This window comes from Anarrhichthys ocellatus, unplaced genomic scaffold (genome assembly GCF_004355925.1).
Source record: "Anarrhichthys ocellatus isolate YVR2014 unplaced genomic scaffold, GSC_Weel_1.0 scaffold84, whole genome shotgun sequence".
Taxonomy (NCBI): Eukaryota; Metazoa; Chordata; class Actinopteri; order Perciformes; family Anarhichadidae; genus Anarrhichthys; species Anarrhichthys ocellatus.
In genome coordinates, this window is record NW_022280114.1 from 1,775,530 (window position 1) to 1,791,596 (window position 16,067).

General features: G+C 44.2%; 1 protein-coding gene across 4 annotated transcripts in view; it reads left to right on the top strand.

Moving 5' to 3' along the window:
* Positions 1-16,056, top strand: part of ago4 (argonaute RISC component 4) — a 22,062-nt gene extending 6,006 nt beyond the window's left edge. Inside the window, exons 2-19 of one of the 4 annotated variants that reach the window (XM_031874722.1) lie at positions 1,038-1,209; positions 1,458-1,578; positions 2,415-2,596; positions 3,521-3,657; positions 4,534-4,668; positions 5,659-5,746; positions 5,929-6,076; positions 6,248-6,367; positions 7,006-7,167; positions 9,420-9,568; positions 9,978-10,162; positions 10,335-10,494; positions 10,981-11,161; positions 11,267-11,437; positions 11,791-11,925; positions 12,035-12,136; positions 12,646-12,845; positions 12,977-16,056. In XM_031874722.1, the coding sequence (XP_031730582.1) occupies positions 1,038-1,209; positions 1,458-1,578; positions 2,415-2,596; positions 3,521-3,657; positions 4,534-4,668; positions 5,659-5,746; positions 5,929-6,076; positions 6,248-6,367; positions 7,006-7,167; positions 9,420-9,568; positions 9,978-10,162; positions 10,335-10,494; positions 10,981-11,161; positions 11,267-11,437; positions 11,791-11,925; positions 12,035-12,136; positions 12,646-12,845; positions 12,977-13,085 (2,657 nt within the window). In that variant the 3' untranslated portion in view covers positions 13,086-16,056. Of the gene's footprint in view, positions 1-1,037; positions 1,210-1,457; positions 1,579-2,414; positions 2,597-3,520; positions 3,658-4,533; positions 4,669-5,658; positions 5,747-5,928; positions 6,077-6,247; positions 6,368-7,005; positions 7,168-9,419; positions 9,569-9,977; positions 10,163-10,334; positions 10,495-10,980; positions 11,162-11,266; positions 11,438-11,790; positions 11,926-12,034; positions 12,137-12,645; positions 12,850-12,976 lie in introns of those variants that run through there. The other 3 variants (XM_031874723.1, XM_031874724.1, XM_031874725.1) reach the window with 3 other exon arrangements.
* The last annotated feature ends 11 nt before the right edge of the window (positions 16,057-16,067 follow it).

A 16,067-nucleotide genomic window follows, 5' to 3' on the forward strand; every position in this document is an offset into this window, starting at 1 on the left:
TGTGTGTGTATATATATGTATATATATATGTATATGTGTATATGTATATATATATGTATATGTATATTTTGACAATGCTTTCAGTCCTGGTACAGAGGAATGCATGGCCGGCGGATAGAGCAGCACTGTTCCACCTTCTGTCCATGTTATTGTGAATAAGTATGATGTATGAGATAGAGGTGTCATTATCAGGTTCACTTTTAGCTACAGGAAGCCTACCATTTAAGACTATATGTTCCTCTCTTGCCTGCAGCTTTTTACGCAAAGACTCACAGGCGCCACACCTGTGCATATACTGCATGTAACGTGAATGCGAGTGAGATGCGTGTGTGATGTAACGGCAATCCCAGACTCTCTGCGTGCCCCCCCCCCATATGGCCCTGCTGCTGTCTGTCTGAGAGGAGCTCGCTCTTTGTCTCGGCTTGAGGGGTGGGCGCCCTGTGTGTCTGGGTGGAGCTGGGGGCTGGCCGAAGCATAATTGGGGGTCATTGTTTCGCCAGCCCCTTGTTGACCCATGTAGGTCACGGGCCGGAGTTACGGATCAATCAAACCACGTCTGTGCACCGCCGGGTCTGCGAGGCCGTTTCAGTGCATTCAAGCAGGTGTCACCGATGAGATGGGTTGCAACAAGCTTGGCGTTACACCGCCCACGCTCGTCTCTAAAATCTGACATTTAATGCACAGATCAGCGCAACCACTGTCGCCACCTTTGTTAACGTCCAAAATAAATGCCAAACATGGTTTATTTGAAGCGGGGCGGGGGGGGGGGCTTTTGTGGCGAGGAATCCATACATTTCTTTCAAGAGGCTGGGAGACAAAGCCCTCACTGAGAGGAGGAAACTGACGAATGTTGTAGGAATCCAACATTTTATAATCAAGAAAGTTACTGATATTCTTATGCGAAGTAGTGACTCGCATGTCAATAACAGCCCTTCTACTTAACTTAGGATGCCCATGAGTTATTACTGCACTAACTGTTCCTCCTGGTTTCTGGGATGGCGGTAACTCACCGTCACTTTTCTCTCTGCTCTCTCCAGGCCCGCCCGCCCCTCCCTCTCTGTTTCAGCCTCCACGGCGTCCCGGCCTCGGCACGGTGGGGAAACCCATCCGGCTCCTTGCCAACCACTTCCAGGTGCAGATTCCCAAGATTGATGTCTATCACTATGATATTGACATCAAGCCTGAGAAACGGCCTCGGAGGGTCAACAGGTAAATCCTCACAATGGGTTTTTGGGGGGGGCGGGGAAGTTTTCTATTAGATGTTGATCATTTTGAGATGCCAGTTGCATCTGTAGCTTTAATAAACTCAGAATGCCAGAGGAGAAGTTTCAGATGCTAATAAATGGGTAAATTGGGAGAAGGAAGTATTTAGATTTTATTGCCGTGAAGTCACCAGAAATAAGTTACTGGTATGCCTGTGTTTTTGACTCACCGCCCTTTCGTCCCCTGTCTTCTAGGGAAGTGGTGGACACCATGGTGCGGCACTTCAAGATGCAGATCTTTGGAGACCGACAGCCTGGCTACGACGGGAAGAGGAACATGTACACAGCACATCCGCTGCCAATTGGGAGAGATAGGGTTGGTATTTCAAACACTTGACCCTCGTGTCATCAGCTTGTACAGCCATTAACTTGTACGTCTTTAAAAAACATTGTGAATCCTTTAGAGTTGACTGCTTTTACAACATGAGAAATTCACAAAGGGAGAAATTGTTTCCATTCATGAAAGCCAGTGATTTGTTCGTATTACAGTAGAGGTGGCGGGCATGCAACTGGTTTACTGGATTAGTGTTCGTGGTTCTGTAAGTGGAAGATTGCCAGCTGGATCAGTCTGGACGAGGAATGTGAGACTAGTACTGATCTACTAGGACCTCTAATGGAAGATAGAGACTCAGTCCTGTGAATTCTCTTATATTTCTTTACCTGTTCTGTTTATTGTGGTCTAGTCTGGCTCTTTTTTTATTTTTTTTTAAATAGTTTTTGACCAATTCGAACATCTGTTTTAACTGTTAAGTTCGGCTGGTTTGTAAAAATCTGCAGGTGTGGACAAGAACCTTTTTATAAATGTATTCTTAAAAACAACTGGTTGTAAAGTCTTTCACATTTGGGCTCCTGAAACTAGATTTACATCAGAATTAACAACATATTTCACACTTTGGCTTCTGGTTTACACCTGTGGACTGTGGCTCTACTAATGTTATGGTTTAATGTGGATCTTTTGTCATTCCAAAAACCAATTCAAGGATTTTTTGTGCATTCTCTTTATTTCAATCTACTTTGCCCTTGGGTGTTTATTGCCCTTTTTATCTCTCCCCATCACCTGTTCTTCAATCCATTTCCCTCCGCTTATCTTTTGTTTCATCCACTCCCTTTGTCGTCGTCCTCCTCCTCCTCCCTCCCCCTCTCTCTCTTTAGGTGGATCTGGAGGTGACTCTGCCTGGCGAGGGGAAAGATCAAACGTTCAAGGTGTCATTGCAGTGGGTGTCTGTGGTCAGTCTTCAGATGCTGCTGGAAGCCCTGACGGGTCACCTCAACGAGGTCCCGGAAGATTCGGTTCAGGCTCTGGATGTCATCACACGGCATTTGCCTTCCATGAGGTACCGACACCCTCCACCTCTGCCTCGTCACGAACACACCACCCGCGTCTCTTTCACATCTGTTGACAGAGTTATTGCTTTTTGTCTTTTTTTGGTCTGCGTTACTTAATTTCCTGCGGTCGTGTGTCTTTGTGCTCAAATCATATTAAAATGATTTTAAACTTCATCCTTCATACAGTAACCTGTACTAGCACTAGTCATTCCTTTCATACATCATCCCGATCCCTGTTGTGATCCCGTTGCCATCATATAGCGACAATTCTATGAGAATTTCTGCCCGCCGCTTAGCAGAAGACTGAACTTTTAGCAACATTTCCCGTCCATCTCTGCAACGCTCCGCCGACATCGTCAGACTCTCTTTTTGATAATTCCGTCTCCCTCTCTTGCGTTGCCTTGCTGTGTACGCAGTTGTTGCCAATGCCGGAATAGCAACTTTACCTGCAGGATATTCCAATGTTGAGCTAGACTTTTGTCACCTGAAGGGGCGTGCATCTGCGTTTGTAGAACGGCCAGTAGGAACTCTCTTAAATGACCTGTGATTGGCCAAAGTATCCCCGTCAAGGGCTAGATTTTCTAAAGCCTTTTTTTTTTTTTTTTTTTTTTTTTTTTTTTTTTTGTGCCCATGATCTCAAAAATATACTGCCCAGGAACTACCTCAGTTTTAAGAGCACATTTATAGACACACTTGTCAGAATTCAGATCTTTTTATGTTAGTTTGCAAACCTACAATGTGTCTCAGAATGTGTTTTTGAGTTATTGCTATATTTCACATCTGTCTGTAAAAGGTTTTACTTTTTAGCCGAAATATTTTCCATGATGAACAAATTTGAACCTTAATCTGGCTGATTAATTTGATTAATTGAGGTGTGACTCTGTTGATCGATTTCGGTCCGTTGTTCAACCTCTCTGTCTTTGTGTGCTCAGGTATACTCCTGTGGGGCGTTCGTTTTTCTCCCCTCCGGAGGGCTATTATCATCCTCTGGGTGGAGGCAGGGAGGTGTGGTTTGGTTTCCATCAGTCTGTCCGTCCTGCCATGTGGAACATGATGCTCAACATCGACGGTAAGACCTGAGTGGAGCTGGTGGCCTTCAGCTGTGATTTAAAATGTGCTTTGAGTACATTCATTTCTAAGTGTTATGTATGGGGCTGATAATTTGATGTGGGTGTTCACTGACAGATATAAGGAATGTTATGATGTCTTTAGCTTTACCCAGCAATACTTAATGTATTTGTATGCACACAATCACTGACAATCAGCTACTGATTGTGTGGAAAAACCCACAAAATTTCAGTTTCATTTCCATCAGCTACTGCCTCCTGCTATGCTTAGACTGTAACAGTAGACTCTACAAATGTCCCACTGCCATTGGTTAGAAAACATTATATGTGCTCAAATAATGGTTACATACAGCCTTGAAACACCGCTAATACTCAAATTGAACTTCAGGGATTGTATTCCATTGTGTCTCCTCTAACAATGCTTTTTTGTTGTCACCTGTTAAGTCAGTTGAAATTGCAAAACTCAGTATTTCACAAGGCCTTTTGTCACAAAACCTAGATCTATTAAGGGTGAAGAGGATAGTTGAGATGTCCGCTTGACACAAAGACCGTCTTACTCTGATACAGGGACTTACTGTCATTTATAATACTTGACTGAGATGGTTTGCTCAATAGATGGTGTTTGTTTGTATCCACTCGGTAACATTGAAGAGACTAAGTCACTCTTGTGTAGAGATACTTAGCGCTGTAAATGAGATCAGGACATTCATTAAGGCTGCATGAATGTGTTCTAAAGCTCCCTTTGTTACTTTCCAGTTCTCCAGTTTGACAACTCTCCACATGTGATATACAATATTATGGACTCATTTGGCTTGCGTGCAGTTATTGCTTTGAGGGACTGATTGGCTGAATATTGTCGCGTCTGTTCCACCCCTCAGTGTCGGCCACAGCTTTCTACCGCGCTCAGCCTGTGATCGAGTTCATGTGCGAGGTGCTAGACATACAGAACATCAACGAACAGACCAAACCACTGACGGACTCGCAGCGCGTCAAATTCACCAAGGAAATAAGAGGTAAGTACTCAAAACGCACACGTGTATATGTATATATATATGTGTGTGTGTGTGTGTGTGTGTGTGTGTGTATATGTGTATATATATATATATATGTGTATATATATGTGTATATATATGTATGTATATATATATATATGTATATATATATGCATGCCGACTGTTACCAACAAGGACAAAAGAGTCGATATTAACAGACATGCACACGTTGTATGCACAACTACTCTGACTCGCTGTGTATCAAATATCAGGCAGAGATTACAGATGGGTGTGGGCCTGCAGGGCACATGCATGTTTGTTTTTGTGCAGAATGCAAGAACTAAAGAAGCTGCACCCACTCACACATGATCATGCTGTATACTCATGACGCACACACACGCACACACTCACTCCTTATCCTACACCAATGCTGAACACTTGTTCTTAGCCGCGGGGTGACAAAGGATTGTTTCTCAAATCAGAAAATATGTCCATGAGATTCACACAAGTCCTAAGAACGGGTCTCCTGAATACAGCTTTTGTTCATAACTTGCCGATATGTTTTGAATGCAGGAAAATACTGCTATTTCAAGCAACTCCAGGCTCCGTTTGTCTTCACTCCTCTCTAAATACACAAAGAACCACGAAATAACCTCGCAGGAAATAATGTGATTGATTTATTTTTTTTTTTTTCCGATAGTGTAGAATTTCAGCTGCATATTTTCTACGACAGACGCGTGTAATCTTTCTGAATTCTCCTTTTTGGTCTGTGTTTTGGGCCGAGTCGTGACAAATGTGTAAAGGGAAGCCGCAGAGAGCTGAACACTGTCTGCAGTCGGCTGCCATGTCAGCATTTGTCTTTATCGTGGCCTGAAAACAACAGAAGAGTACGATTCCACCGTGCTAAATTTAAAGATCTCATAATATTTGAAATTGCAGTTGGTCGAAAAATGTCACTGCCTCTTCACGGGCCTCTGTGACAGTTCGCTCTTGTATGTTTGAATTCAACAGGCTTGAAAGTTGAGGTCACACACTGTGGTCAAATGAAGAGGAAGTACCGTGTGTGCAATGTGACACGCCGACCTGCCAGCCACCAGACGTAAGTGTCGACACTCGTCAGCTTGTTCACCATCGTATGTCAGCAAAGGCAACATTGTATGTGTACAGAAATGTCCTAAATAGTTGGATAGATAAAACGAATGAATGAATCCTTTTTTGTGTTTTTGTTTTATATACTCGTGGACTTTGTGTGCTTCGCTCACATTTTCCATTCATTCACAGGTTCCCCTTACAACTTGAGAACGGCCAAGCCATGGAGTGCACAGTAGCACAGTATTTCAAGCAGAAGTACAATCTGCAGCTCAAATATCCACATTTGCCCTGCCTGCAAGTAGGGCAGGAACAGAAGCACACCTACCTTCCCCTGGAGGTGAGAACAAGGCTGTTTTGATGTTTGATATATGAAAAATCATTATTTTTGTCGAGGGTTTGGCAATCCTCACCAATGGGAACATTCTCCCTTTTTAATTTCCTGCTGTGGTCCCTCTTATCTGATTTGTATCTTGGTTGACTTCATGAAATGTTCCTTCCTGCTCTGTAGGTCTGTAACATAGTAGCAGGCCAGCGCTGTATCAAGAAGCTGACGGACAACCAGACATCCACCATGATCAAAGCTACAGCTCGCTCAGCCCCCGACAGACAGGAAGAGATCAGCAGACTGGTGAGTGCGGTTTCCCTCTTGGGATGGGAGGAAGAAATGACATGTGGTTGATTTTCAAGTTCTAGCCAACCGTATGAAAGCAGGCCTAGTCCACACGCACACAGGTATTTTCTCTTTTTATTTAAACGCAGCCTTTGAAAGTGTTTTGGCCTTTCGTTTACACCCCGACTATGTATTAGGTCACTTAAAATGGAAAACTCCGGCCATGGTGAAGGTCAGAAACTCCATTTTCCATGTTGACGTTGAGCTTTTTGCTCGTAACGTCAGTGTGAACTGTTATCATCTTTTGTGACAACGGCAGCATAAATACATCCATGATCGAAGGAAGTGGCCAAATATCCAGCTAAAAGGACTTATTTCATGTGTACATGTACAGTTACTCTTCCTCTATATTGAGGAACAAAGGCGTCACAATGCACTATGGAGGTCACTGCTACATTATTCAACACTCGAAACAGACCCTTCTAGTTTTACAAAAATACCTCTGTACATGTCGACTAGGCCTCAGTCTTTCCTAAATGCCAAATAAGAGAGAAATTCACAAGACATGTCAGTGTACATCTTTTTTTATATATTTGTTCTTTTTTATTTCTCAATCCAATTTTTTCTTCTCCGTAACCTTCTCCTCATTTCCCCAGGTCAAAAGTAACAGCATGGTCGGGGGTCCGGACCCTTACCTGAAGGAGTTTGGCATTGTGGTACACAATGACATGACAGAAGTGACAGGGCGTGTTCTCCCAGCGCCCATGCTACAGTATGGGGGCCGGGTGAGTACAGACACAGGGCGAGACTGTGGCAGGGTGAGTACTGGACGGGGGCTGCACTCTGGGGTTGCAAGCATGACTGGGATCGCACAGGGTGGGGGGACATCGGAGTGAATGCTGGGTAAATACGGGGGGCGGAGATCCAGGTTTGCAGAGGTTTGATTTTTGATGATTTATTGAACAGTGGATTTATGTTTACTTATGAACATAAGGTAACCATAACCCTTAAGTTAACGACTCCCAAGGTGCATTTCTGTAAGAAACATGCAATCAAAGAGCCATAGATTCTGTTATGTTTGCCACTAACGGCAAGCAAAAGCTTAAGATTACACTGTTGTAGTGACAATACGATCTGCACCTAAAATGAACTCACTGGCTCAATTTTAGAAGAATTGTGCAACATCTCTGATTGCTTCTTCTCCATGGTAACAGCGGCTGAGGGTCATGGGTATTGTAGTATTAGGAGAGCCGTCCACTATACCAGACAGATGGACAAACAGGATTAGAAAAGAAGGGATTTTCCTTTTTGTTCAATGTGTAAATTTGAGGGAGCAGAAAAAAAAAACCTCAGGACCAGCGCCGCCTCCTCAATTCTGTATCTCTCTATACAGTATATTTATTGAGGTAGTGACGAGATAAGTATTCCACTTAAGTATATGCAGACCTGGAACTTGCCCCGTGGTGCATCTCTGCAGTCTGTTAAGTGCACCTCTTTAAATACTCTTTCCCTTCAGACGGTGTATATTGCGGTGCAGTAGATAGAGGCCGAGGTTTTTACCTGTTGCATTCAGTAGTGTCTGTAAGTGAAGGAATGGAGAAGAGGAGCAAGTCACTGAAGACTGCTGAGATTCACCCACTGAATCTCAAATCAGCATCAACAGAAGACATACAAATCTGCGTTTTGTCTGGATGAGATACTGGCCTTTGTTCTTCTTGTTCTTTTTTAAAGAAATATAGAAATGCATACCTTTTTGACTCTGACATTTACTGGTTGTTGGATGAGAGCGAGGCTGAATTGAGATTCAAGGATTTTGAATGAATGGATGTGCTTCCAACAGGAGGCCGATAAGACTCTTAGCCACCCAACATTAAAGTAAAGCCTGTCAAAGATTCACTTTTGAAAGCCCATTTATCCCCCATCTGAAAATGAAAAGGTTCATATCAATGCTAAAGGTGCTGGAACACAACACCCCATTCAGAGGCAGCGTTAAATGATTCTTCTAAGACGAGATGAAACTTTATGGATCCCTGCAGCGTAATTGGTTTAGTGTGTGGGCCAGCGTTTCCCTTTATACCCTCTGCTAAATCTACAATTGATCTTTACAGAATTACAGCAGATTGTTGCTTAAAAAACCCCCCAAAAAAACCCAAGTTCTTATATTCCGGTGCCAAGCTTAAATCCCACTATTAGCTGCCTGAACTATACGTTGGTTCATTTACCAAAGATCCTATCACAACACTCTCTTTCTGAAAGGCTTGTTGACTTGCCTGCTGGGATATCGAGTCTAATCGGCTTCCAGTGAAATGCCCTTAAATGCAGACTGAAAGCTTCTCCGTGATCACTTGCGATGAATGAAATAAACTCATTTCATTTTAAAATGGTGCGCTGATGTTTGTTGGACATAGTCGGATCAAAGTATTCACAAAACAAAATACTCCCTGAACCCTCTATGTACAACATGCGAGATGGGAGAAGCAGCTCTTTCCTGTGTAACATGCACTGTGATGGCATTTTGATATTATTGACGACAACCCGTTCTCATTTATTCGGTTCAATCCCGTGACTTTGATTATGTTGAAAATATTTGAGACGATCTTGTAATGAGGTGGAGAAGCTCCTGACTTTTCCTGGCACACCACACTCGGGTAGTTCATTGTGGTCTCTTGTTTTGGAGAATAAAAGCTCTTAATGGCCTTTGGCAAATCTTGTTACCTTAATGGAAAGCCGCTGCCCTTTTGAATTGGTATTCACGATCTCACTCGTAGTAGGAGCACTTAACTAATGAGGTGTCTTCTAATAGATGCACTACTCTCGTTCGCTGTTTATGTCAGGACTCCTGATATGGGAAGTTAAAAAAAACAGGATATTTATGTGCAATAAAGAAATTAGCATTTATCGCTGCTAAATAAGTCTCAGTATGCAATGCATGGACTGTGTATGTCATGCATAGATTAATACTTGTGATGCGTTAGGTTTGCCTGTATATGATATGTCAATCAAAGCGGGGGTTGGGCTGTAGTATCTTTTGTATTGGCTCATCCAACCGGGGGGTTGACTAAGAGGTTAGGGACTCTCTCCGCAGAATAAAACCGTGGCCACGCCCAACCAGGGCGTGTGGGACATGAGGGGGAAGCAGTTCTACGCCGGCATCGAGATCAAGGTCTGGGCCGTGGCCTGCTTCGCCCCCCAGAAACAGTGTCGAGAGGACCTGCTCAAGTGAGTCACGGCATCAACTGTTGTGGTGTCCTGTTTGGCTTTATGATGAGTCCTTTCCCAGAAATGTACAGAAGAAGGGCCAAGCTTGAGGCATGTTTAGAATTTGTCCATTACTTCAGTTTATGACGTAGCCTCATCTGAACTTTGTATTTAGTACTAGTTGGCGTGCGAACACTAAAACAAGATGGTGACCATGGTAAAACTGACACCAGCCTAACAGTAGTATGTTAGCATTTAGCTCACATCCTAAGTACAGCCTCTCAAAGCTGCTTGTGTGATTATGGTAGTCTCTTAGTCTTAATTACAACCTGCAGTTACAATGGTCTTTCTCCCTGCTACGTTGAATTGTATTAGATGTTGTCTGCTTATACTGCTGATTTCTGATGAGCGTTTAATGCTTTTTCAACAGGAGCTTCACTGACCAGCTGCGAAAGATCTCCAAAGATGCTGGGATGCCCATTCAAGGCCAGCCATGTTTCTGTAAATACGCCCAAGGAGCCGACAGTGTGGAGCCCATGTTCAAACACCTCAAGATGTCTTACGTAGGTCTGCAGCTGATCGTGGTCATCCTGCCCGGCAAAACACCAGTCTATGGTAAGAGAGTGACGAGTGACAATTTAGTATTTTAGTGAAATTGCGCAGTGCCTGTTCGGAACAGACACGTATAGACAGAGATGTCTTGCTTTCTAATTAAGTGAGGAAAAAGCTTTTAGATTGAGATCATTTTTGTGTTAGTGAACATGGTTATCTCCATATTTGTCCACAGCTGAGGTGAAGCGGGTGGGCGACACCCTCCTTGGCATGGCCACCCAGTGTGTGCAGGTGAAGAACGTAGTGAAGACGTCCCCTCAGACCCTCTCCAACCTGTGCCTCAAGATCAACGCCAAGCTGGGAGGCATCAACAACGTTCTGGTGCCTCATCAGAGGTCAGCGCGGATTTTAGTCATTTCTTCGTTTCAGTCCAGATGGGAGTCTGGAATGCTTCTTGGCTTTGAATGATGTAGACGGGTCGGATGCTTTCTGAATGCAGATAGTTCTGGTAAATCGTGTGGTGAAGAGCAATCCAAGTTGTAACAATAATCGGCATCATTTTCATATACATTTTTGTCTGGTGCTTAGACTCTGACAATCTAAGTCAGTTTTTTCTCTTCATATATTGATATTTCGATCTTTTTTTCTCACATCATTTTTCTAATATTCAATTTGTAAACCGAGAACAGCGCTGAGAACTAGTGTGCACAGGCCTGTAATGCAAAGTCTCTTCTCTTTTCTCTCTTTTGTAAGATAAGGCGAGATAAAAACCTTAATATCTCGAGGGAAATAGTTTTGCAGCAGCTGCAATAAAATGTGGGCAGAGAGGAAATGTAAAAGTCCAAGATGACGATCATCTTTGCATCCTGTTCTTGGTTCAGGCCCTCTGTGTTCCAGCAGCCCGTCATCTTCCTGGGTGCGGACGTCACACATCCTCCAGCAGGTGACGGGAAGAAGCCGTCCATCGCGGCGGTGGTGGGCAGCATGGACGGCCACCCCAGCCGGTACTGCGCCACGGTGCGAGTCCAGACGTCGAGGCAGGACATCTCCCAGGTTACCACAGTAAGTTTCCACCCCGACTCCTTTTTTAAAATGCATCACTTTGGCACGACCCAGTCTTTGTTGTTTGTTGTTCGATCTGAAGTTCACTTTAAGTTGTGTTTTTAGCAGTGCCCTGCTCCTCCAACCAATCAGGAGCAACTCTTCAGCCAGGAGGTCATCCAAGATTTGACCAATATGGTGCGAGAGCTGCTCATCCAGTTCTACAAGTCCACTCGCTTCAAGCCCACTCGAATCATCTATTACCGTGGTGGTGTGTCTGAGGGACAAATGAAACAGGTGAGGGCTTTGCGGTACTTGCGAGTCCCACAAGTGATCTACTAAGCAAGAATGGCAGCTGTGATTCATTGTGAGAGGAGGCTGTCAAAACCTGTATGTAGTTTGGATTTGCACCTTATTGTTATCTCAGACTTTTATATTGCACACTTTTATATATTCACACATATCACTTTGTATTGCAACAGTTTCCCTCGGCATAAATACAGTTTTATCTTAAAGATGACGCGCTGCTTCAGTCCAAAAATGGTGACGGCGCCACAAGAAAATGCAATGCTATAGTAGTATATCAAGGCAACGTGTTGCATAGGATACCTTTTCAAGTGTGTGTGTATGTCTTTTGTTTGTATTTTCAGGTGGCGTGGCCGGAGCTGATAGCCATCAGGAAGGCCTGTATCAGTCTGGAGGAGGATTACCGGCCGGGCATTACCTACATTGTGGTTCAGAAACGTCACCATACTCGTCTCTTCTGCTCTGACAAAGCCGAGAGGGTCAGTAGGAGTTCACCCTTCTAAGATGTGTGGTATTTAGTCGCCTTCTATTGTACAACGCCGTGTTGTGCGAGTCTTTACTATAATCCTAACTGATCATCCTCTACAGGTGGGGAAGAGCGGGAACGTCCCAGCAGGCACCACGGTGGACAGCACCATCACACACCCGTCCGAGTTCGACTTCTACCTGTGCAGCCATGCTGGGATTCAGGTGAGGGTCGCACACGTCATAGTTGAGGTTTTTACGAAACAAAAGCTGTGCGGTAGATTCAAATATTTCAATTTCGTAAGCAAACTAATGCAACTATGCATGTTGTCCAGCTCACTCCAGTTCCCCAAGTCTGGATTTAGCACATTTACACAAGAAAAGTTATGAATTATTGTTACAGCCCATTATTTCAGTCTCTCTTCAAGGATGGAGCAATTTTTATCACGATAATGATGCTTAATGACAATAAACGGCCTAAATTTGATGCGTCGTTGACCCATCAGAAGGTTTGGCTCATATTTAAAGTGATACACTGCCCACAAATGTCTTCAGTATGAGACGCTTGTTCCCTGTAAATTTACAGGAGGGCTGTATAATGGGGCTGCAGACAGACCCTTTCAGTGGTCTGTGCACATTACAGCATATTACTGTGTCACCAAGTAAGTAAAGAGCACTTCATATGAAATTGTCAGGACAGTATTGACACGTTACGTCCCTGCGTCCTCCCTCAGGGAACCAGTCGTCCGTCCCACTACCACGTCCTGTGGGACGACAACTGTTTCACTGCCGATGAGCTGCAGCTCCTCACCTACCAGCTGTGCCACACCTACGTCCGCTGCACGCGCTCCGTCTCCATCCCAGCACCGGCCTACTACGCCAGGCTAGTGGCTTTCCGAGCCCGCTACCACCTGGTGGACAAAGACCATGACAGGTGAGGCAGCCCTGGATATCTGCAAAGCACTTTATAACATTTGTTTGAGGACAGAGACTGGACATATTACCTACCAGAACAGCTCTCCTGGTTCCTGACAGTCAAACTAAGCTCTTCTCTCTGTCTTGCAGTGCTGAAGGAAGCCATGTGTCGGGCCAGAGTAACGGCCGAGACCCCCTGGCGTTGGCCAAGGCAGTTCAGATCCACTATGATACCCAGCACACCATGTACTTCGCCTGAGCTAGCGAGCATGTCAGCCAGTCCACCCGCGGATTCCCTTTCTTCTTCTTCTGTCTTTTTAATCTCTTATTTGCCAGTCTCTCTCTTCTTGTCCCACATCTCTCTCTTTCTGGTCTTGTCTCTTTCTCTTCACACTCACTCTACATTTTCTGAATCTGCACCAAAGCGGCTCTCGGACAGGGGGGGAGGGGGGGTGGGGGGGACCTGCTGTGTCTCAATATGTCCAGCAGGTTGTTTTTTTAATTTCAAGGAACAATCACCAACCAGCGTTCCCAATCGAGCCGCCTCTCAAACCAGCAATCAAGCACTGCAAACCTCGAGGGGTTTCCAATGCACAAAAGGAGAACGAAAACAAACCATACACACGTATACTACAAGTTGAGCCATTATTTTTGAGTTTGTTTTTTCTATGTGAATGTCTACACTCTTGTGTTTGTAAGATACACTGAGCACGGGAGTGGACTGGCACAATGTGTGTCGGTCAGCGCAGCTCTTTAGCTCTCCCAGCTAAGCAGGACTCTTATCTACTTTTACCTCAAAGCCCCTTTGGGCAAAATCTGTCAAGTCTTGGGTTTATTGGGTGGTTGGGAGGGAACTCTACATGAAAAGAGATGGAGGGGAGTCGACCTTTTGAGAATGATATATATATTTTTGTTTTCCTTTTTATGAGTGTGTGTTTGAAACTTTTTCTCCTTTTACGGTCTTTAACAAGCGAGGTGACCTGGGTGTCCATGCCCATTACTGTTTTCCTCCCATCTTAGCGAAGAAGACGCGAGTCTGTACGTGTGCGTGCGCATCTCTGTATATACATGTACTGCTGTATGAGTGTGTGTGTGTGTGTGTGTGTGTGTGTGTGTGTGTGTGTGTGTGTGTGTGTGTGTGTGTGTGTGTGTATGTTTCATGGCAGGCCACTGAATTGTAAAGGGAAATCAAGGAGATAACTGCTGTAAATGCCTCAGATTTGTTGTTTTTTATATTCACACATACAGTACATATAAGCATATATTTACATCTATAGAGCAACTTTGAGACATATGACTTAAACGGGCCTCCTGGAGGCTGCTGTGGGTATTTGTAGCAGCCCTGGGTCACTTGTTGATTGGAATGCTTTGAGTTACATTTTTCTTTTTTAAACGTTTGGGGATTTGCACATTTGGGAGCCGGTTGCTGATTTTGTGCCTCAAAGTGTCATTGTATCCCAGAAAAAGGCAACTAAATCCATTTCAAGCAGCAAGTGAAGTCAGGTCTGACTGTGTAGCAGTGGTAACCGTGGTCTGGCCCGAGGCTGGCTCAGCTTCGGGACCTGTTGAATGGCTGAAGGCATTAAACGCAGAGTATGGTCTTTATCAGCCTTGCTGTCTGTGTCAAAAGCAGGATCTTATTTTTCTTTGGACCTGATTATCTGAAAGACTATATGATGACACTGCTGGACGTTGCATTTCATTTTCTTTGTTTTGTTATAGATGTAGTATCAAGGGCCGGAAACCAACGTAGTTTTTTGAGGTCTCCTTTGCTAATATTGGCCAATTCATTGCACTGACCCGGGACGCTAGGCAAGCAACAGAGGGCACTCTCAATCTCTCTTAACTTTATGCATTTATACATACGAATCAACAAAGCAGATTTGTAAAAGTTTAATATAAGATGTTTTGTGGTTATCTTAAAAACAAACAAAAAAACCCCCCAGTTGTTTAGAATTAGTAGTTTACCATGGATGTTGTTATCGTTGTCAATGTTGTTACTATCGTGATGAAATGTTATGGTCGGCAGCGAAGCCAGTGATCTATAGTTACTAGTGCGACTTCAGGAATAGACATCAGTTGTTGAGCTGCAGGTTAGGGCGCAGAGCTTTGGGTTTGGACATTCTTTTGTAGCATTCTGGCTAACGGTGAGAAGAAGTAGGCCCCCGGGGTGGATGAATCCATGCTTCCTCTGTTGGTTCTGATGTGCGAGTGAAACGCAGCGGCAGATTGGAGTTATTGTGTAGCACTCGGACTGGTAAATCAGGTCTGCAGCTGTGTACGTCTCTCAGCTGGTATCGGTTGGTTTTGATCAGATAGATTGAGACAATCGGGGATTGTCATCAGAATGAACCTAGATTAAGGGATTTGTTTAAAAAAAAAAAAACGGTTTGCGATAGGAAATGAGTTGAATTTTTAGACTTTTTAAAAATGGTTTCTATTACTCTGTGTATTTGAAGTATACCCACCTTAAAGTCTCTGCTATTTGACGGTGTTTGTCTCATATTTTTATGCATTTTGAACACTGGATTAAATGAATTGACAATAAGCATAAGCACTGCCCATGGACCCCCTCCCCCCTGTGCAAACTGTCACCATGGAGGCCATGGCTCGCTGTGGTGATGGCTGCACACGTGGTGCCCCCTTCAGTCGCGATCGGGTGAAGCGTTTTGGAGAACCGGTCGACGTGCACGCCTCATCAGGAGGGGACCGCTCAGTGAAAACCCTTTTGTAATAAACCACCCGTAAAGCAGCAGGTTTACTATGAATGAGTATGAGCACCTGCCTGTTGAAGGCGTGGGCGTTGGCAGCGGACAAGAGCAGAGAAGCAGGGTGGTGGAGGAGGAGGAGGAGGAGGAGGAGGGGGGGTAGGGAGGGTGTCGTCCAGGCATTGCATGCAATAAGTTCTAGTCTGTTGAAAAGGGGGGGGGGGGGTGGGGGTCAGTTTTTAAAACGTGCACTAGTTTCACCAAGCCGCGTGGGCTGTGATTGAACATTCATGTGGCATCTTGGACGGGGAATAATTTGTCCTTAAACTCGTCGTCCGATAGATGAGCACTCCCTTTGTTTGTAACATGACATTGCAAAGCAATATTTACCCAGTTGTAATTTTTCAAATGTGGAAAAACAAAGCTATAATTCTACTCATTGTGGTTGTTGGTCTCTCACTATTGTGTATCTGTACTTTAATTTGTTGTTTTTTTTCTTTTGTTTTTTTTGCTTGTATCAATCAGTGGGAATG